This window comes from Paralichthys olivaceus, chromosome 20 (assembly GCF_024713975.1).
Source record: "Paralichthys olivaceus isolate ysfri-2021 chromosome 20, ASM2471397v2, whole genome shotgun sequence".
Lineage (NCBI taxonomy): Eukaryota > Metazoa > Chordata > Actinopteri > Pleuronectiformes > Paralichthyidae > Paralichthys > Paralichthys olivaceus.
This window is the reverse complement of record NC_091112.1, coordinates 9,039,997-9,063,050: the sequence shown is the minus strand read 5'-3', so window position 1 is coordinate 9,063,050 and position 23,054 is coordinate 9,039,997. Positions and strand designations below refer to the sequence as shown.

At 41.0% G+C, this 23,054-nt stretch overlaps 1 protein-coding gene across 5 annotated transcripts; it reads left to right on the top strand.

Moving 5' to 3' along the window:
* The first annotated feature begins 161 nt into the window (after nt 1-161).
* tpd52 (tumor protein D52) lies at nt 162-16,442 on the top strand. 5 transcript variants are annotated; one of them, XM_069516868.1, is made up of 7 exons: nt 239-396; nt 11,313-11,440; nt 12,081-12,229; nt 12,726-12,827; nt 14,347-14,388; nt 15,143-15,191; nt 15,536-16,442. In XM_069516868.1, exons 1-7 carry the CDS (start codon nt 378-380, stop codon nt 15,665-15,667), a joined length of 621 nt encoding a protein of 206 aa, XP_069372969.1. In that variant the 5' UTR covers nt 239-377; the 3' UTR covers nt 15,668-16,442. The 5 variants fall into 5 exon arrangements, with proteins under 5 accessions (XP_019946521.1, XP_069372969.1, XP_069372971.1 ...); XM_069516870.1 differs by lacking the exon at nt 239-396 and adding an exon at nt 7,456-7,732; XM_020090962.2 differs by lacking the exon at nt 14,347-14,388 and having other exon boundaries at nt 162-396.
* The last annotated feature ends 6,612 nt before the right edge of the window (nt 16,443-23,054 follow it).

Here is a 23,054-nt window from a genome sequence, read left to right as displayed (position 1 = left end):
GCTTTATTTCGTATTTGGTTTGTGCCATAGCATTTTATTAGATTTAGTTAGTGATAAATATTTTTTATGAAGATTTAAACATACACATTGTGTTACAGTGTTTTCATTTGATAATTTTCAGTTTATCTCACGTTACCTTGTATTTATCTGCTAACGTGGAGCGGTTGCCCAGCAGCTGCACTGTTGACGGCTCCAAACTCGATCCACGTGCTCGCCTCTGTTTACACTGCTACGTGCTGACGTCACCGCGGAGCCCCACCCCTCACGGCGAGCTGCCTGGCAACATGAGCGAGAGAACAGGAAGGTCTGCAGCAGCCGAGTGAGGAACCTGCGCCGCCTGCAACCAAAACCACCAGAAACTACACCTCAGCAGCACCATGGAGGATGCAGACCAAGGTAAACCGCTCACCGAGACGAGTCGCTGTGCCGCTGTCGTAACCGAGAACGGCTGAAACCTACTTTTGTGTCACATGAAAGTTAGCAAACTAAGCTAACTGATAAAAAGTTTGGAAACATATGCTTCCTTTCCATCTCGAGAAGTAGCAGCATGTTTGGTAACGATAGAAGCATCAACGAGTTTTCTGTTTGGAAGAAAGGAAATGGTTGAGGACACTAATTGAGGTCACCTACTTAAAAAGGAAAATAACACGGAAGTTCAATGCTGCACTGCTTTTGTTCCAACATGTTGACACCCGATGAGTTGAACCTAAACGAGGAAGTTGGGAGTTAAGTTTTAAACGTGAGCTAAACGACACTCTGAGTTAAATGTCGCACATCTGGCGTGGGTTTGATGTATTGAGACGCGATCTGATGAGCTGTTTTGGATGTTGCTCTGCGGCTTTAGCTACAAATTGTTGAGTAAATGAAGCTGCACAAACAGGTTACACCCATTTGACAGATCACTACATGTTCTCTTAATGTTGATCTGTGCTCGTCGGGTCACACTGTCAACATCACTGGCCTCTTTTCCATCAGAACAATGAGTGAAGAAGTTGAAAGTAGCACAGTTCTCTGTTTCAGCCTCTATTAGACGACTGAGAGGTCAAACAGGCCCGAGCACATGTGTGCACACTGCAGGGCATTTTAATGCAGAGTGCATGAAGATGAGGTGAGGGGGCAAATTCTACCTGTTATTTCTTTCTCCTGATCTCTACCACAACTTCCTGGACGTTACCTTTCCTGCCAGGCAGCCATCTGCTCTCTCACTCCTCTACACCACTGTCTTTGTGCACTTGCCTTTAGTGGGAGCTGCCTCTCAGTGAAGTGCATGTGTTTTGCAAGAAAACCGGACATTTGTAATGAAATTGAAGCTTGTATGTTCGACTCCGTTCAGTTGATTACAAACTCTGAGATTTATTTGTTCACCTTAAGGGAATGTCAGATGACAAGTACTCAGCTCTGACCTCATTTCCAGTCTTCATTCTTCTGGTTTGAGAAATATAATTTCCTGATGTCTGCATGCTCAGCCCCAAGGTAGAACATTTTTGCAGAAGATGCATCATATATTGTATATTGACACACCAAAGTAAAAGTAAAAAGTCAAAGTATGTGACCTGTTACTGGTTGATAATTCATGCATATAGGTTTCAGTCCAAATTAAGTAGTCGGGCAGTTCTGTCCATCTCTATGTATGTGCTCGGAGTGGATTCAATAACAGAAATACTTAACATCACAGTAATCTTTTAGCATTTTGTTCTGGCCATTATGTACATTTTCATGCAGGTTTCCTGTGCTTTTTACATTGGTCTACCTACAATGTTTTCCACTTAGTGAGTGGAACTGATGCACCAACAGTCCAGGCTGGAAATATCTTAAATAGTATCATTGTCAGTTGCTCTATAAACACAGAAATGCTATGACTATCAGACTTCCATTCAGGTCAGACTGTTAAGTAGTGCTGCTGAAAGTTGTTAGTGCATTAAGTAAAACCTAAAGATTTTTGAGTGCAAATTAAGTAAAAAAAAGTTGTTTGTAATACAAAGTGCAAGTGTCACTAATCCGTGCCTCTTCTGTCTGCAGAAGTAACTTAATGTCAAAATAAATGTTTATCCTTCATTGTGTCCAATTAACTGTCAAGATAACAGCAGTTCAGTTTTTTTTTTTACTGTCGTGACATGACAGGGAAGTTGTCATGATAAGAAATTTCAGTGTCACACTTTGATGCAGGTAACTGTGGTCATTGTATCTTGCCACTACCCAGTTCTCATCTGGTTTTGACTGTGTGGCCTTTTAAATAATAAAGATTTCCTTCTGTGCACTTGAATTCCCCTGTATTTTAATGGAGTTCCCAGTAGTGACATTAAATCATATGGGTTCCTATTTGCTTAAGTGGGAATTTGTTTCACCTCATTAGTTGTGGAAATTTTATCTGTGTTCAGAGAAGAAACAATGTTCTATTCTTATGCTTTACTTACCATTAAAATGTCTGGAAGTAAAGTGTTTTTGCAAGTTCCCCTTAACTTCTCAAGAATGTCACTCCACTAAGTTACAAAAAGAAAGTCAAGTCTGATCTGTGACTTTTTCGGGGATGTTGTTTGTTTCTGGAACTTTCTGCTCCCCTGATTGAAGTTTATGCTTTTGGCCGAAATCAGATGTTCAGAAATGTGAGTCTGGCTGACCAGTCCATCTTGTTTTTCAACTGGGCCGTCTAATGAGATTGATCATGAGTCCTTGCCAACATTTTTTGGCTTATTAGATTTAAATCAGACACAACCATACGCTTTCAGCTGTCACAGGCAACTTTCCCAAGCCAAGAATTTACAGGCGACTCGTTCAAGTCTGAAATTTGTTGTACTAGAACAAAATGATACTTTCAAAATATATTGAAAGATCTCAGACAGATTTCAGTCAGATTAAACTAATGTTTCACTTAGATATTAGACTTGTGATCCAAAGTATCTTGATATTAGAATATTATCATGAATACAGTTGAATAAGTGAGTTATCATGTAACCCTGTTTAAGGTTCATAAATAGTGCAATATTTAGTTACTATTGTACCTATGAGGTTTGCTGCACATTGTGGTATCTTCTTGTAAAGGGAACAGCTTTACATTAAGCAAAAGTACAATTATGTAAATGTCTGGTCGCACTGTAAAGTACAGCGCCAGTTATGCACATATTTGTGTGTCCTGATTTGTCGCACATGTTAGATCACATCAGTATTATGCACACACAGCAATGGTCTTTGTCTTAATGTGGGTGGGAGGGGATGTAACTGAGTTCACCTAGAAACACATGTTTGTCAGCAGTCATGGCTGTCACAAGTCATTGTGAAAGGAGCAGTTTGATATGTTGAAAACACAAAGAAGAAAAGGCCTGCTTCCTACAGACAGTGGTGTCAGCCAATTTAACAATACAATCCCTTTGTATAATATACAGTCTTTAAACGTTTGAGTCTAAAGACACAGTAATGCTTCTGGTTTCAGTACTTCTTCATGACGAATTCTGCATTAACCTGTGAGATTTGGCCAAGCTGAACTCTCACCTGTCTGGGAGCTCTGGCATCACACACACGCACACACAAGGATGTTTGCACAGCTATCCTTATTAGGACTTTGCATTGACATCCATTCATTATGCACAGCCTAACCAAAACCTCATCCTTGATCTTATCCAGGACCAATCCATGCCTAACTTTAACTCACATCTTACACCTAACCTTAACCAGGACGTTTTGGCCCATAAGGATTGGGCTTTGGTCCCATGAGGACTACTGGTCCTGACAAGTTCAGTGTCTATGCTGAAAAAGATCCTGTAGAGGTAACAAAAATGAGTAGACACACACATACACAGTATCCTCATGACACTGTAGAGAGAAACCTTGGGCGTCAGTGTCAAATGGAAATGTTTTTTTTCCGAAATGCACTAGTTGTCGATAAATGAGTCATACAAGTATTGTGTCAAACACATGAAGTATAGTCCTACTGTGTAATAACAGTGGAGAATATGTTTATATATATATATAATTATTTTAATGTAGTTTAAAAGTATGTAGTTTTATATTTATGAGCCAGATATAATCAAATGTTGTGAATAGGTTTTAGTAATAAGCCTTACAAAACATCCTTGCATCAATTTTTATCTTTAGCTGAAAGAACCATGTGCTCACACATGGTGTGATAGTAAAAGGACTATGCACAAGTGTAAATCGGAAAAGGAAATTGATATCACCAGGAAACAGTCTGCTTCTTCCACGTCAGTGTTCTTGAAATATTTGGGGTAAGTCTGGAGTTTATCTTTAAGCTAAGGTTTGTTAACTGACATTAATCCTCTGTCTGCACTAAAACCAACATATATATTTCCAAAAATGTCAAACTATTGCTTTAATCAGCTCTTACTTGTCCATGAGCCCAGAGGGAAACTGAGGTGGTGAAGATGGAGTTGTGAGATAAGGACACGACTTTGGGTTTGCTCCATCTGAGGTGAAACAACTCTATGCCCTTAGCCTCAAAGTTTTCCCATGATGCACGTCTAATGGCAACTTTCTGGGCACGCTCGCTGCATTCACAGTCATCCACGTCTCATGACTCTTGTTTTAGGCTAATCATGTGACAGGGTATGTCATGAATAGTAAGATAATTGATCTCATGCCGTGCTGCATTAACCACTTGAAAATGGCTGTTTGTTCCTGTGGGTGGGGGCCAGTATGAGTTGGTCTTGGTGTCTGTTATGTTCAATCAGCATAAATCTATTCAAATCATAGAGAACACTCTAATTTGAGTTTTGGTCAGAGATTAATTTGAAAGGAAATTGTGAGAAGTATTTTTATTCAAAATATTTTCTAAGTTATATCATACAAGCTTAGGAGCCATTTTTGTTAACAAGTGTCACATGAATCCAGTGTCTCATGAATCACTAGCCCCTTTTGTTCAGACTGTTCAAGGCGGAAATGACATGCCTATTTTCCACCGTACAGTTCTGGGACTACCCGAAACAGGAGGTGGGGTGGGGACATTATTGTTGCAGAGGTGGTAACAGGGCATTTCGACACATTTGTAGAAGGGAGAGCCAGCATGGCAGGACAGGACGCAGATGCTGATAGAGGAAACTAGTGGCCTGATTGGTCAGGAATACAGGGGAGTGGAATACCTTTTTTAGTCACCAAAATTAGCCAGGATACCCAGGTTTTTTAAAAATAAAAATGACTCATGTGCTCCCGAGAAGCCAAAGAGAGCCAGAGGTTAGTAGGGTTTTTGACAAGTGGAAAAGAAACTGAAGCTTCTTTCCAGTTTATGGACATAACCAGTTTTAATTCACATGATGACAAACATCCTTAATGAACGTTTGGCCAACATATTATTCTATTTCTGAATCACTGAGTCTGAACAGAAGAAGAGATTTAGCATGTGAAAAAATGACTCATGCAAATGGAGTATGATGAAATAATGTTGATAAAGGTCAAAGCTTCTGAACAAGAATGAATCAAATCACCAAAAGTAGAAAGGACAATTATTATTTGCTCCTGATTTAGGCCTGTTTTCTTGTATGTTGGTGTTGTTTGCAATGAGTGACTGTGTGTGTGTCACCTCCTGGGCCGACCTTGCTGAATGAAAGCACAGTGCAGTTGAGCCTGACTACAGATCAGGGCGTAGTTCAGTTATATCAGTTTACACACAGCATCTAACTTTTATAGGACTGTTACACACATAGGAGGGCTTACCATGTTTATCATTAATCGTCTGTCTGTCACTACCATCATAATGTCACTGGTATTATATATTTTTTAAATCAGGATGTGTTTTCATACACATCAAAACTGCTAACCAATTGCTTGAAACACTGGAAAAATGAGAATATCAGATGAATACATGTGTTTCAGTTTAGCAGAGTAGGTGTGGACATCAACTTGACCATTGAAACAGTTTATAAGAGTATGAATTGAACTGTCGTCAGTAGGCTTTTAAAACAAGATTCCTCTCATGGGCAGTAATGATATTTTCATATCATTGAAATGCTGCATATTAGCTTTATGGAAATGTGTGTGTTTTGCAGAATTAAAAAATATATAACTTCATATATATTAAAGCTCACGTGGTTTCAGTAGAAAGTTGAAAACTCCATTCTTTTCACTTTGAGATGGTCAATTGTGGAATTTGTCCTGCAGTGCTTCAATGCTTCAAGCTAAGTGTCCCGTCTGTCTCTCGTGGTGCGAGGTATTTCCTAGAGAAGATCACATAAACATGCTCGTCTGGATCCTAACAACAGAGGAATGTTGGCAAGAAGGCCTGAACATAGTCAGTCTGTGATTGTCTTAAATGTATGTACTGATGTGTACTGGTGTATTCATTTGTTGTTGTTTTTTTACATCTGAATCAAGCTTTTTGAAAGCATCTAGTCATGAAGATTACTGCTGGAAAGTCACCAGGCCATAATGCAGCCTTTAGTGATGCTTCTATCTATAGATTGTGCATGACTTATTCTTACAGTCCTCTCTCCTCATATCTCTCCTTAACTTAAGTGTAACATGACATAGGGCTGGGCGGCATGACTTTAAATCAATATCACGATTATTTCAAACCTTTACCAATATTCAGATTTTCTGTTTTGAATTTAACATAACAAGAAGATTACTTTCAAGTCTGGAGATTGCATATTATAAAGAAGGAAACCAATTTTTGTGACCCATTCGATCGCACAAACCTCTGGAACACTTTTGACTTACGTGAAAAACGCTGCAAAATTTAACCGAAGTACAAAAGTCAGTGTTGGTGATTGACACAACGTTGAGGGTTGAAATCCAATACCAACTCTTTACTCATAATATAATCATTAGCTGATGCTCTCGTATGAACACACAGTTGTATGACTACATGTTCTCTTCACCACATACTGTAGATAACCGCCCCTCATCTCCACAATACCTAGTTTAGCCTCTGGCATCCTGTCCCCTCCGTTCTAGCCTACTAGCATTACTGCTGCTCTAAGATGGACCGGCCGCCCTGGATTAGCGCTTGGCTGTAATCTGGGACACTGCAGATTATGCTTTTCATCTAATGCCCCTCCACCACACTCACTTGCATCACGTGACCAGCCCACACAAATGGGACCGCTTTTATTTCCTCCTTGGATGACAGGAAAGTGAGGGAGGGAGGGAATTGACAGAGAGACCTGGGAGTATTGAAAATAGAGTGTCACGCAATGTCACTGCGCTGCTAACAGGGGCTAGCATCTGGAAACCACACTGGATGGACGCAAATGGATGTTTGAAGGATGGACAGTTTTTTGGGATAACAATAGAAAAGAAGAGGGTGTGTGTGTGTTTGCAGAGAAAGAGTATGTGTCTGCTGCAACAGCTGACTGAAGAGACGGGTAACTTCTTATCAGCAGGACAGAAACAGAGGGTTCACAGCTCCTTGGCCTGAAAAAGATGGAACATTGGAAACCATCTCCACTGTACTCTCACTCTGACCTTCAGAACACCTGAGAGACAACACAAAACCTAGTGTGTGTCTGAGTCCAGGATGCTGTAAACAAGGAGACACAGAGACGGCCAGCACGCGCCCGGATCACATGCAGACAATCAGCGCTTGGCTTGTTTTGCTTAGGTATTGGTGGTCGCAGGGAGGTGGTAGTCACTCCGACCTGCCGCTCTACACGAGCTGTAAACATGGAGCCTCTGGAGGAATACCACTCTCCGTTTGACTTTGAGCAAGGAGTCAACACCAGGTACCTCTACCTCTCCCCGACCTACGGCGACACGCCACCCAGCTCGCCGGCTGTCAGAACCAGAGGTATCACAAGGAGCAGAGGGAGAGGCTGGGTGGAGTGTGTGTGTTTGTGTGAGTGAGTGAGTGAGTGTGTGTGTGTGTGTGTCGGTTTGAACGGGAAGAATTTGGGGGAACACAAACTGTAGGGGGGAGGGGACAAGTGATAATTAGTTGCAGTGTGTGTGACGGCAACTTTTGCCAATTAGCAATTCAATTCCATTAATTTTTTTAACTCGATTTTTTTTATTGATTTAGAAAATGATGATGCTTGAAAAGGACATTTAACTTATTTTGCTATAGTTATTTTTTCTTTATTGCTTCATCAGACGTTTTAGCTGTTTTGCCACAATTCTGATTTACAAGGTCCAAGTTCTGTTTGATTCATGTGCAGATATTTTGATAATAATACCAATTTTGTCTGAATATGAAAGAGTGATTATTTTTATTTCACCATATCTGACTGACACAGACAATCACTGATGTCACGGCGTCATGGAAAAAACTTTTATTGAATCACTTCCTCTTTAGCAATTTGTCATCAAAGTAAAAGCACGATGTTCGTTTTGTTACCGCAAGGCTTTGTACTGAACAGAATTGCAAAGCTTTTATTTTGAAGAGTTGTGAACTTGAAGATTGTGTCAGTCGCTTAACAGATGTATGAGAAAATAACACAAGTTAAGAAAATCATTCAAATTCGTATATAAACCACACATCTGAGCAGATTCAGTTTCATTTTATAAAAATCATTAACTATAAAATCTGTGCAAAAAACTGAATCTGGTTGATCGTAGGTCACAGTTTCAGTTTCAGAAAGAAAGCTGCTGCCAGCATTATAGGCACATTACCACAACTGTAGTGTGATTGTATTCACACAACTTCCAGCTGCTTCCAGACTGAAAAAAGGAATATGTCTGTTCCACTTTTCTTTCTTCTGCTTCTAGATAAAAAACTGGCCTAGTCACAGTATAACAGTAAAGACTATAATCAAGTTACCAAATAATTAGGCTACATGTGAGGGATAATGATGCGTTAACAATGTTTTGGCAGGTCTGTTTCAGTAATATCTCCACTTTGAAACCTTTCTTTTCTATTTGGTTGTAATAGATTTGACAGCTACACAGGCTGAGGTTGTCATGGGGCGGAATACGTTCAAAGTAAATGGGTGTAACCAGAGAGGTGGGGCGGTGATGCGTGTGGATACACAGTTTGATATAACATAACGTCTCCTTCTCTTTCTACTTCTTTCTTCGTTTTTGTTTTTTTGCTCAATCTTTCTCCCAGCGCCAACTGATAGAAATGCAACTCGAAGGCATACATACACTCCTGCAGAGCTGCCTCCACACTCAGACCCACAGCTTTCGTATCATTGCCTGCAGGAATTTTACATAGCAGATAAGTGAGCCAGGGAGTCGACCTACAAAACCTGTTCTCCTCAACCGGAGGTGGTGCTGGACGTTCACTGGTTTAGACTGTGTTGTTAGCAAATCAAATAGAAACACGGTTCCTGAGCAGAAGATCATCAAAATAAGAGTATAGTGCTCTTTTAGCAGAGGAGAGTTATCCTGTTTGTGAGGTACGAGTGTTACGAAAGGAAGTGTCGATTACACAATTCTGTCTCTGTATGCAGGTGTGTATGTGTACGTGTGTTTGTGTGTGTGTGTGTGTGTGTGTGTGTGTGTCACTGCTGTGTCACTGCTGTGTCACCAGTAATGGCTAGAGGAGAGGGCAAATGTAATACAAGAAAGGGGGGGGGGACTTCTCGAGGGCAGATGAAGTACAACACATCAGAGGAACAGTGAGGTGGTTTCAGGGCTGCAGCCTGAAAAGAGAATTTCTTTTGTATTTCTTCTCATCGAATGTCTGCAACACCCCCACCTTTATTTCCTCTGTATTTCTCTATTTGCTTAGTGACTGTAATGGCTGCCTCTATTTCCTCTGAAAAACTTGTTTGTCACTGATTTCCAGTGGGATCTCCCACTCCATATATTTACCCAGCGTATTTTGACAATTAAATAAATATTCCCCCCTTGAGGTGCATCCACTCAGCTCTGCTTATTCCCATGGTATTATTCAATCCAAAAACCAGTATTGTCTCACAGCAGCTTATGCCAACACTCTGTAATGGGAAGGCAGAGAAATGTTATTCTACCAGTAGCTCTTCAGAAAGTCTTTTGTATCTCTGTCCTCACCAAACATCCAGTCCTGTCTCAGATAAAATATTTTTAGGGTTTGGGGAGTATTGCTGTGTGACAAGAAAGAGAGGACTGCTGCCAAGTGTGTGGAATGAGGTGGGAGGAGAGGATATGGGGTTTGTTGAGTGAAACATAGATGTGTGTTTCCCCTCGTTATGCCTCTTTTCTAATGGACAAATAGTCCATTAAACTATTTAATTTAAACCCTACAGTGCCCCCAAGCTACAGACCAACCCAAACTCTCTGACTAGTATCATGATGGATGTCGGTCTGAATTAAAATGACCTTTACAAATCCTGTGTTATCATGAAATCTACTCTCAGGTCTATCTTGTCTCAATTTACATCATAGTTCTGGCTCCTGCTGAGATGACAGTATACATCAGAAATGTATTCCCCACCAGTTTCTTTTTGTCTACCTCCCCCCCACACTGTTTTATTCAGCTTTTGGGTTTTCTCTTTTTATACGAAACACTAGAGGAGACTAGATAAAAAGAAACTCGACCTCAGAGACGGTTCGGGGTTCCAGATTCCTGCTCAGTTCTGGCTCAAAACATCCTCACCCGCTGTTGTCCTTTTGACTGACATCTCCTAACAACCCCCCTGCTCCTGTGTTCTCTCATGCTGTCTGAGCCTAGGACGTCTCCATCTAGAAAGTTCTCTGTATTATTGATGCACTGCTGCTCCTGCTGGGCACAGCTCTGTCAGAGACGGCAACATCAAAGCTGCGTGTGTGTATATTGTTAATGTGTGGGGAGTGAAAATATGATTGGTCTGTGAGAGAGAGGGGTTTTCTGCTGCTGTACAGTCACAACTCTTCCTAACATACCTCGAGCAAGCAGACGGAGGCAAAAAATAAGTTAAATCATTCAGCTAGCACCTAGGTAGACCCTGTACAGGTCACCAGTGTATCACAGTGCCAACATAAGACAAAACAACCATTCACGCTCACATTCACCCAGAGAAAGTCCACTCAGACACGGGGAGAGCATGCAAAACCTTGCAGTGAGGCGAGTGCTAGCTACTTCACCTTCACTTGTTCCCCTCCTAGCTTCTAGTCAGGTTTAAATTCACCGATCTAAATTAAAAACAAATGTGGGAAACTTTCGTGGAAAAAAATCCTTGGCAAGTAGCTTCTCCCTCTTGGCTGCCACCCATCATCAAACAGCATCCTTCATTTTTCTTGTACGACTCTCTGATAGCTTTAACTTATTCGTCCTTTCTTCTCCTCATCCTTCACTGGAACAGCTTGAGTTTGACAACCGACATCAGCCTCCCCTCACTTGCCACCTGTTCGCTGTCACACAGCAAACACGGGCTCACACGTGTGAACATGTCTTAAAAACTGTCCTACACGTGAAATGCCAATTTAGAAGCTTTGATAAAAATTAATTTTGCTTATTTGTCTAACAGGTACCCAGCAGCACCCGGACTCGGTCCCGGAGGTGGGAGAAGATGCAGTGACATCTGTGGGGCCCGCCCCTCCTCCACCCGCCCTGACAGAGGAGGAGCGACAGGAGCTGCAGGAAGAGTTGGTCAAGGTCAGGATGGGTCAGAGGCCACGATTCAGAGAGTCATGTACTTAAACAGAGCTGTCCATGCAAATGGTGGAAAATGGAAATAGAATTATTACTACAGTGTGTGTACACCAGCTGTAACTTGTCATGTACACTTCGAGCAGGCCTAGCCATAGAGCTTTGTGCCTCTGATATCTGGTCCAACGATTACTCTTGTGTTAGATGTCAAATCAAACATCTCCTTGACTGAGATTTGTTAAAGGATGAGTCCGTCGATGTTCTTTGTTTTTCTTGTTGATTTTTTTTATGATCCCATGAAATCACCAAAATCTACAGCGTGTTAAGCCGTCCTTTAGTTCCTCATCTCTGTGGCTAAGCCCACTGGGTTAAAGCAGGTCATGAAAAATAAAAAATACCACCAGATTTATTCCATAGATTGTATATGAAGATGGACGATATGACTGCTCTCTAAAAGTGAAGGCAAAATATCTTCTCTACCCACTGGTGTCTGGCTGCAGTGCAGGACATAAACCCCACCTCCCCATGTTAGTGAATGGGACATGGGCCAAACTAAAAGAGTTAAAAGTGCACATCCATGACTTATCCTTTAACTGAAAAAAAAGTGGTTGATGTTCACATATGGCAAATTTCTGTGTGTGTCCAGGTGGAGGATGAGATCCAGACTCTGTCCCAGGTTCTTGCAGCCAAGGAGAGGCAGTTGGCAGATCTTAAGAGAAAGCTGGGCATCACAACTCTGAATGAGCTGAAACAGAACATTACCAAAACCTGGCAGGAGGTCACCACCTCCAACGCGTACGTACTCGACCACCACAGTATATCAAAAATACACAATCATTAATTATGCCGGTAATTAAATCTGAATATGTCGCTGGGAAAAAAATAATCCCTGTGAACCGCTTCCATATCTACCAACATATGCATCATTGTTCTCTGCTTGTCTGATCATGAGAGTTTTATCTGTATCTGAATGCCTTGGAAACATGGTGTACTGCCAGCACCGTGGAGAAAAATGCACCTACGCATCTGGGCAATGAGAAAGAAGATGTCAGTGCTGCTGATAGCTCGTCTGTGGCCTGAGTGAAACTGTTTTCCGTTGTACGTTACAGGAAATGAGCAGCATTCTGATGCTCTCTGGCTTTTTAAAATGAAAAAGTCCCAGAGGTTTAGTTCTGACCTTGATGCCTCCCTCCATTCTTTGATCTCTCAGTCTCTTTTCATCACTCTCATATCCTCCCTTTTTCCTGCCCACCCCCCACCCCCTATCTCCGTCTCCCCTTCTTTATTCCAGCTATAGGAGGACGTCTGAAACGCTCTCTCAGGCGAGTCTGAAGGCCACGGCAGCTTTCTCCAATGTGGGCTCAGTCCTTAGCCGGAAACTTGAGGATGTCAGGTGAGACTGAGGGGAGACATCGGTGCGGGGGGGTCCATAAATTCACCAACCAATTTAAAGTTGTCTATTTTTGTTAAAGGCCCAGGTCCTTATAAGGAAAAGTATCCGTTGTTTACGAGTTCTGTGAAATATTTCTTTGGAATTTCTCAGAAAAGGATCTTACAGTGTTAGATAGAGATTCTGTCGGCCACGTCTCTCACAGCACACGAGGAGTTGCCAGTTTGTGTCAAAAGTAATTTTTGATTTCGATTTAAAAAACGAGACGAGACACATTATTCAGTGTATTACTCAACATCAGTCGTAGTTTTATTTGATTTTCTACTGTGTGTGTGTGTGTGTGTGTGGTCCAGGTATTACTAAAGTTGCGGGGACCTAAATGTGTTTACACTGGTAAATTATGGGACTTCCTCATGGTGTTCTATTAACGCAAATCATTAAATCGTGTTTGTTTTGAGGTTGGGTTTAGTTGAGGATAAGAGTTAGGGTTGGCAAGTGGTAATTAGTCTCTGAAGTAATGGAGACGTGATGTGCGTGCGTGTGTGCATGTGTGTGTGTGGGGACTGGGCTCACTAACCGACCTCCTGCCCCTCCCCTCCAGATCAGCTACCGCCACAGATGGAATGTAATTCACTGCTTCAATTTAATATTAGTAATTTTATTTTGCTCAGATGCCCAACTTTGAAGTTAAAGGATTATAAAACCTTTTTATTTTTTGGGAAAATAAAAAAATGACTTTTAAAAGCCTGTCCTTATATATGTCACGACCATCAGCTCTCACTTTTATCTTCTCCTCTTTAATAAATGCACATACTGTATGTTGGCAGCCACGTATCTACTGAATTGATGCCAGATGTCCTGGAATTGTGCTTCAAAGTACCAAAAACATTTCATATAACATGCGACGGCACATCACTGTTAATATTTCCTGGTCAAGTGAGGCTTAAAAACCAACAGCCGATTGTTCCATTTGAGATATTGCTTTGGTTGACCCCGCCACCTCCCTCCCCCAGCGGATCCTAATCTGTCTTCTCCCCCTGTCATCCTTCTTCTCTCTGGATTACTGAGCTGCAAACAAGATTATTAGGCTCTTCAAAGCCGCAGTGTGCTGAGAATTGCAGCCTCACGGATGAGCTACCACACAGAGGCAGTTTTGACGGGGGTGGGGGGTGCTGGTAGTGATGAGCAACCTGACAGGGGTCCAAGGGGCAGGGTGTGCTTATGTGAATGCAGTTGTTTTGCATATGTATGTGTGTGCATGTGTTCGGTGACAAGATACCACCCCATAATACACAGGATTAGCACAAACCCACTGTGTTAATACACAATTGATCTTAATAGGATAGAACAGGATTTATAGGATTTATTCACTTGCTCTTTGAAGGTATAGTGGAATAATTGAGGGTTTGTTCTCTATGTTGTGTTTGCATCTATGTGTCTTGTTCTGTCTTTGTGAAACTGTCTCTACTACTCTGAGACCACCACTAACGCCTCCTCTCTTCTCTGTAATGCTGTCGGATAGCGTGCGCTCATTACAACACTCTGCTAGTATGCCTGTCATGAGGTAAGGGGGGACGGGAGGTAGATTACGAACCCTAACACTGTGCAGTACACATGGCTGCACAATGCTTGTTTTCTATGCGTAGAAAAGAAAACCCTGGTTTCTACATGTTGGACAATAACAAGCATTGCATGAAAAAGAGAATGCAGGTCGAGGACGCTAGGAGCGGCAACTGCTGAGAGCCACGTTATCAGCTAATCAGTGAAGCTGCAGCTTTATTAATCTCACATAGCCAGACCTTAGTTTTCATCAGAGGTTCAGAAAAAATCCTAATCAGAGGTTGGAAAACACCCAAGTTCAGAAACGGTCCTTGTGCTTCTCAACCATTCACTAACAAATGATTTTCTTAATTTCTCCAAATAATTATTTTCATTATCAATTATTCTGCTGACACGTCGCCAGATTGATCTTTTGACCAATGAAATATTTGGTTTATAAAACAGTTTCTTTATTTTCAAGATTTAAGAACTTCATTGTCAAAATTAAGAAAGTGTCATCCTCAAATCAAACTGTGCCTGTTATGAAGATTTGCAAAGGAAATATACAAATATTATATAGTAATAAAGAATAATCCACTATATAATAAAATATAAATACAAGCAAAAGAAGAATGAAATAAAGCTCTTCAATACAAACACAAGTTGAGGTAGTGAAGGCGTAAAGAGCACTAATAAAGACAACAATGGTAAATAAAAATATTACGTAGTGTATTAAAGTGGTTTTACGTCTTTTTTTTTTTCTTTCTTTCCTTTCACAGGAATGCACAAACTTTCAAGTCATTTGAGGGGAAAGTGGAGACTTTGAAGGTAACAGATTAAAAACAGTATTACAGCTCACGCTCATTGTTTAAGATCCAAAGGTGTGTAGACCTTTGCCATTAAACGTATAGTAAATGTGTTACTAACTCCCGTAGTAATTGTGTAGTTGTGTGTTTTAATCTGATGTTGCCCTTTATTTTTTGAGCATTAACTTAATGAAATGATCAGTGTGTCATATTTCTATTTTTGTTTTTCAAGTTATTTCAGTGTAAATGAAAACAAGAATCTACTTTTATCGGTTTAACATGTGGATTTCAGTTTTGAAAAAACAGCAACTTTGTTTACTTTAATAACTATATAAATGTTTTTACTTTCTCCTTGCTCTGCTTCAGACTAAAATGACTCCATCAGTGTCCACCACTGACCCCGGTGACCCCAGCGACCAGGAGAGCAGCAGCCCGACCTCCGAGACTTTCCTCCCTCAGCCAGGGGGCCTGCCCACTTCAGAGACGCTGATGCAATAAGACCTGGTTAACTCCCCCCTCCCTGATCCCCATCCACCCTCTCACCCCTCCTTCCTTCCTCACTTGACTCCCTAACCCCTGGACCCTAACACTTGCCCCTTCAACTCCTTGTGCCAGTCTCCTTTTGTTGAAAACAAATGACTTACCCCGGCCGTCGTTTGTGTTCTAATCGTCTGGTCTTTTTTGTCTGACACGTGCGCTTACTGGTTCACTAGTGTGGAAACTGAAAGCAAAGAGGGGTGTGTGTGTGTGTGTGGTTGGTAGGGCAGGCGTGTGTGTGGGTGGGTGCAGGCATGTGGTCTTGTGTCAGTCACATGTTTTTGAGTCTGTTCTCGACTCGCTGTGGGAGAAATCCTCACCTAACGTGTCACTTTCCTTCTTCTGCACTCCTTCTTCTCTGCCTCTGTCTAACCTGAAAAGCTCCGATGCCAAATGTGTCCCTGCTTCTTTCCTCGAGTAACAGTTTTTTCACAGTTTATGTTCATGTGCATGAAGTAAATCTGCAAAAATATAGAAACATTTACACTCGGGCGCTTGATTAGAGAAGAGTTTACACTTAAAAGCTTACTGTGTGAACCAGAGAGCTGTCGGCTTATTGCTTCTGCATGGCCCTTTTTATTATATGCTGGATTTATGATTATAAGCACTTGTTCTGCGAACCACCATTTTGGGGGTTTTCTTGGTTTACTCTGTGTTTGGATTCTGTTTGAATTCAGTTTCCTGTTCACTGTATTAATTGTAGGACACCATGCAATCATAAAGTAGTCTAACACTGTTCGATGATTCCGTGCCTTTTTTGTCTTATAGTTTGCTTAGTAAGTAACCCACAGTACTGAGCTGCTACAACGCTGGAATTTCAAACCACATTCAAGAATAAATAGAATTAGATCGTTAACAGGGAAACAGAGATCATGAGAACAGAGGCAGAGCAAACACACAGGGATGGTTCGGCCTTGACCCGACGTGGGAGTGAAATAAATGACTCTTCCAGAGCCTGTATCAATATTTAAACACTTGTCCATTGTTTCTGTTAGTGAGGTAACACCCAGGCTCCCCTAAAACCAACAGAATCCTCCACTTTATACACTGACACAGGATAATAATAAACTAGAGGTGAGGACCCCACATTTTTCCTCTTTTCTCACCTGTTTATTGGTTGGAGACGTTTCTGCAAAATTGCATGAAATGATAAAAAACTGCTCCTCTTGTCTGAGAAAAGAATAATATGCAGGATTATAGTGTTTGCTAAAAAAAAATTAAAAGCTGCTTTTGTTTAGACAAAAAAATATTTTCTTAATGTTACATAAATTAATTATCTGTTCTATAGGTTCTAAACTCTTTTCTCCCATAAGTGCGGCTCAGTAATGCTGCATTTACGTACAAAAAGAGATGAGTCAAAATGTTCCGCCGTAGTTAAAGTTGTTCCAATCATTTGAGTTATTGGCTGCACTGCCCCCCCATGATTTCCAGTGGTACTGCTACATTTTGTCTGAAAGGATTCAGAACGTGCACAACTACGAATGAAAATAAACGCAGAGTACAGACAGAAGCTCCGTTTCCAAATCACACGTTGAGCACAAACAAGCCTTAATTGTAATTTGACACTTCTACTTAATTATGTGAAAGAACACGAGAAATGTTTTTGGAAAGATATTAGACCTGTAGTAAAATATTTTTCACATTAATCGAATACCAATATCATATCATGATCATTGTAATGGACCGAATCTGGAAACTTCTCACAGACCCCCCTAGCAGAACCACTGAATAAGGTACATTTTTCAAGTTGACTTATATTCAATAAAACCAAACAGAGGACACCTCCCTTCTGCTGTGGCAGCATTGGACAAGTCTTCCCCTGCTGGTGGACAACATGGATCCGCTCTCACCAACAGGGGTCTTAACCCTGAGTGATTTCAATCATCGATCTGACTGTGGATCAGTGTTGCCGGGTGAAAGTCACATTAGAGAAGACAGATACAGAGGATCACAACCTTGACAGCAGTTGGAGTTTAACTGTATCTTGTTCCCATGTAGCACCCCTCTCCATGAAATGACCCAGATCACAGAAAAAAATATCTAATAATAATAATAATAATCTCAGTTGTGAGAATTTTAGTTGTAATTATTCATTTATATATGATTGAAATCAATATTAAACAAGTATTTGTTTAGTTATTAATTGAAAGAGTAAATTCAATAAATATACTTTAAATTAAAATAAAATGAAGTACTGAAGTACTATGACACATTGAGGAGGTGAAAATCCCTTTTTACTGCAAGAGGAGTTCCTCAGTTGCATAGACCAGATGTGTGGCTCATTATATACCAGGATGTGCCAATTTGAACACATCAGTGTGTGTATCATGGGAAAATAAACATTGGAGTTTCCCTTCAGGGGTTCAAGAGGTGATACATGAGCTGTTAAAACTAAACCTCACTCTACTGCATGTTCAAATATGAACACAAGAGGGCAGCCAAGATCAGAAGGTGCACATGACTTGATTTTTCTCAGAAAGAGAAGTGAACAGACTGAGTGATGAGCTGGTGGCTGCTCTGTTATATTTAGTAGATTTCGCTAGAAGGAAACTCTAAAGAGAAACTCAGGGGTCGTGTTTAGTTAAAAGTCCATTTTGAGTCCAACGTAAACAGTTTCTAAACAGTTTCTGCCAGAGTTCAGACAGTGTGGGTTATTTCACATGAGGAATTTCTCTGTGTGTGTTGTCTTTGTGTGGACTCTCACTGGTCTGAAGCGAGCAGGAGAAAAGTGACATGTCTTGTTTCCGTGCACTAATCAGGATTTAAATCTCGACCTGATGATTGTCGTGTGGTGGTTTCTTATCTCCTGCAGGATCTCACCACACCCAGACAGAGTGGATGAAGCACATTAACTGACGTTTATCTACTGTGTTTGTTGTTACTCTGAAAGAAGTCTGTGTGGAGGCAACCTGTTTAAAGAGGTGGTCAATGCAGATGTCTAAATTTAGATTCACTATGTTTGGGAGGATTTGTTGATCTAACATGACAAAAATACTTTTTAATAAAGAAGGGTGGAACTTAATGACTTAGCCACATTACTACATGAGAGAAGGTTTTTAATGTTTCCATGAATTACATCCTTAGTGGGCTGAGATGACACTACTGTTTAACTAAAAGCGGTTTTCCTACATGAGGTCATCTTTAATATAAAACAGACTGTCACCACTCTGAGTTGGAGAGAGTATTGAAATTAGTAATACTATATTAAGAGTAAGAGTAAAATACTTGCTACAAGTAAAGGTCTTATAAATATAACAATAATAAAATATGCAAGTAACTAAGACATAATTCATAAGTTCTTTCAGGAAATAGAGCCGGTATAAATGATGTATTATTATATATTTATTATTGATTATGAATTACTGTGTCAACAGTGTTTAAATGCTTACGTTTACTTTAGATTTAATTCAGAGTCTCTTTGTAACAATGAATTTTATGTCTGAAGTTGTCGTGTTGATGAAGTGCATCAAGTAAAAAGTCAAAATTGTCCTCAATTACTTGAGTAAATGTATTTGATCACAATCTACCTCTGGAGATGGAAAACTAGTCATTGTCTTAAAATAAGTAACTTTTGTACTTTTGCGTATTTGTTTCTTTCTTTGGCCTCAGCAGAGATACAAAGAAAAAAGACAGTGAGAGCATCTAACAAACAGCTGCCAAAAAAATCTTTATTCAGTTCGAACCAGATGCTCCAGCTGAACAGATCACCGTGGAGCAGATCTAAACTGTAACACATCGAGTCAAACAACAACAGCACCAGAACGCAGTTTGTCAGAAAACACCATTTACAATGAGAACGATGGCAGTTTCTACACACAGAGACCGGAGAAGAAAAGGAAACAGACAGGAGTTAACAGTCAGTGTGCATCGATTTTTCCTCCTGGAGAAAAATCCTCATATATTTATAGAATTCATTTGATAATACTGTGGAAAACTAAACATCAGTGGTGCAATAGTTTTCAGTGACAGAGCAGATACATATTGCAGGTGCTTCGTGTGTAGAGAGAAAAGATGCAACAGGCCTGTACAGTAAATCAACTCTGCTCTGTTATGATGACGCAGGTTTTAAATGTGCAGAAAAAGAACATTCAGGTCCAACATGGCTTCATAGGTGTGAGAGCAGGTGGTGAAAATTAACTTTCAGGAAATATCCCAAACCTGATTTATCATCCTTTCTTTAAATACATTATGTTCTATGTTTTAAATAAACTATTGACGTCTGGGAAAAACGCTTGTCGCTTTTATTGAGTCGTGTTTGTACGTTTAAAATGTGAAGCTGCTTACGAAAAGCAGCCTTTTAGCTTAGCTTAGCATAAAGACATTCTTAGCTCTGTCCCATTAAAACACAGTACGCTAACACATCATGTTAAATCTGTTAAATTAGTATAAAAAGTGTAAAAACATGTTCGTGAGAGACTATTTATTAGATGATCACAGCAACTTCCTGTCTTTGTGCTAAGCTAAGCTAACTAGGCAGTAAGTTATTATTTACGAGTGCTATTAATAGTTCAATCGCAAAGAAAAGGAAAACATTCCAGTTTAGAAAGGTTAGCAGATAGACTTCCAAACTTAACACAGACTAGCTGTTTAAAGTAAACTAACTGCAAACTAGCTGCTCCTCTGTCAGACATGCTAATCTAAGCTAAGCTAGCATGATAGCGGTTGTAGCCTATTGCTAATGGTATCAATCTCGAAAGCAAAAGAGAAAACGATCCAGCTCTCACATGTTAGCATGCAGGCAGGTTTCTGAATTCTTGCTTCCTCCGCTCTCTAACAGACGAGTTTATAAACGATAAGAAGTTTGAGACGTGTGTGCTGTGGTATGAACAGGTTAAACTGCTTTGATTTCAAATAGTTGGCTTTCTCTAAGCCGACTCGATCTCTTTGTCTGGAGTAAGAATCCCCCCCCCCCCCGCCCCATGAACCCCCGGCCCCCTCACAGTGAGGAGAAGCTGACGATTTCATGGCTTGCAAGTGATGGTTATCAACCGAGGTCACCGATGGAGCCTGTGTACATATGCTGTTCCTGATCGCCCTCATCAATTATTCAGCGGCTGGGACACATCCCTGCACAGGAACTGCTCCCCACGCTCCACTGAGATGCCAAACATCTTTTTGTGAGCTTGACTCACTGACGCCTCGAATCATCTGCACCTCAACCCGCCGCTCAGATGCCTCGCAGCAGCAGCCACAACAGTACGACACGTGTCTACGGCCTGGAGAAGACCGCTGCGTCACGTAGAACGTCAGCGAGGCCTACGCCACATGTAACGTGACCTCGTGTTCAGCATCGTAAACGTGAAATCCCTTCACTTAACGTTTTGTTTTAGGGAAGTGATGGAGAATGATGCTCTGCAGATTCTAGTGTTTATGATAATGAAGCCCACAGGCACACAGGGCGATTTATTATGGTATGTCACTTTACTAGGAGGTAATGTTCAAGGTACGACAGCCGGCGCATTGTAAGGTGTGCAGGAATGACTTGAGAGGCTTTGAGGGAGTAGAGGTGCACACACACACACACACACACACACACACACACACACATTTGATGTAAACACACTTTTGTGCTCAGACTTCTCTCAGACAAACACAAACAGACAAACAGGAGGAGGTGTACATGCTACATTGAGCAGATGGGACATACCTTGGGTGGTCAGTGGAAACACACACTCTATGATCTCATATTGTGCACACAAACACACACACACACACACACACACACACATATTTGATGTTAAGGACTCCTTGGCGGAGCTGTGCCATTGCACCAGCGGCCTGGCGAGATGCAAGCGGCCGCCACCAACAAGCTCATCGCATCATTGCAGGATGAGACCTGAAGCCGCAGGGACATATGTCGAGCAGCACTGACCAACATAACGTCCTGAAGAGATGATTTTCTTTCACTCATGCTGTGTGTGTGTGTTGTGTAATATCAGGTCCTGCCCAAAAGGTACAGCTGAAAGAATAAAACAGGCAACAAATGTTTGTAGCCGAGATGTTTTGTTGCATATTCAAATGCGTTCTTAATAAATTCCACTTGATAAATGATGCAGACTGACATAAATGTTGCAGCTGCTTGTGCTTAAAGGTGGACTGAAAAAAATACAATCCAATTCCAATTTATAAAACAGCTTGCTCCTCCCAAAACTGTCTGACCTAATTTCCTCCATCAGCTGTATCCTTTCCTCCATCCTTTCAGTAGAGTGATAAACGTCATCTCATTCCTCCTCCAGCCACGGAAACATTGCTGTTACTCCTGATGACCCAGAGGAAGGAGGCCCGTGGGACTCGTGCTGGAGCTCATCTCGTGGTTTTTAAAGCGCCTCACAGACGTATCTTCTCCGCATTAATATGAAACAAGCGGCGTGGTATATGGAGAGGCTCTGGGAGACAAGTATCTCTATTGGAGCTGACAGTGTTTGAGATACCAGCGCGCAGAGCGTGGTGAATAATTCCTCACCTTTCAGCGGACTGAAACGCTCTCCTCTGCAGAGTTGATGTTTGAGGATCAGCATTGTGATGTAAATGATGCTGATTGGAGGAGACGATTTATTTTTAGGGGATTTTGGTGCTGTGCAGAATATTTTGTTTGGCCTTAGCGACGCAATTGCCAACATCTGTTTTTTATCCCGACTGTCAAAAAAAGGGATTTGACAAATTTTCCGATTTGTGTAATGATGTAATCTAAACATCTTAAAAGAGACATAAGATGCTTGTTTTTTGTTTTTCTTTCCTCAAGTTCGTCATGTAGGTTTGTTTTTTTTTGCACGTAAATTTTTTACAAAAGTTAAGAAGCCTGCTGCTGAAACGCCCATCAGTCGTCCGGCCCGTACTTCCGCACTATTGTGACATCACGATGCCCCACATTTGCATAATGCACTACTAGCGTCTAGTCTTCTATTGAAGCGGTAAGATAAAGGGCACAACTTAATGGTCCAGCGGGCCAATCTGAGCAGATGGGGCTTTATTGGGAGGCGGGGCCTTAAAGAGACAGGAGCTAAATCCAAGAGTTTCCGACAGTGGCTGAAAAGAGGAGCTGCAGCAATGGATAGTGTGAGGAAATTTATGTTTTCTGAACAATAGAGTAAATAACACAAATCAAAAATATTGAACCATAATATGAGCAGATTATGTCTCCTGTCATGCTTTCACTTGTCCTGCATTGGTTAAGCTAACTAAGTGTAGCCATATATTTATCCAGACAAACATAAGGGGGATGTCAGTCTTCTTGTCTAACTCCTCGCAAGAAAGCTAAAGAGCGCGTTTCCCAAAATGCCAGAGTATTTCTTCAACACAAAAATGGTTGAATGGACCCTGTTCATGAAATTTACCTCAGCAGAGAGAC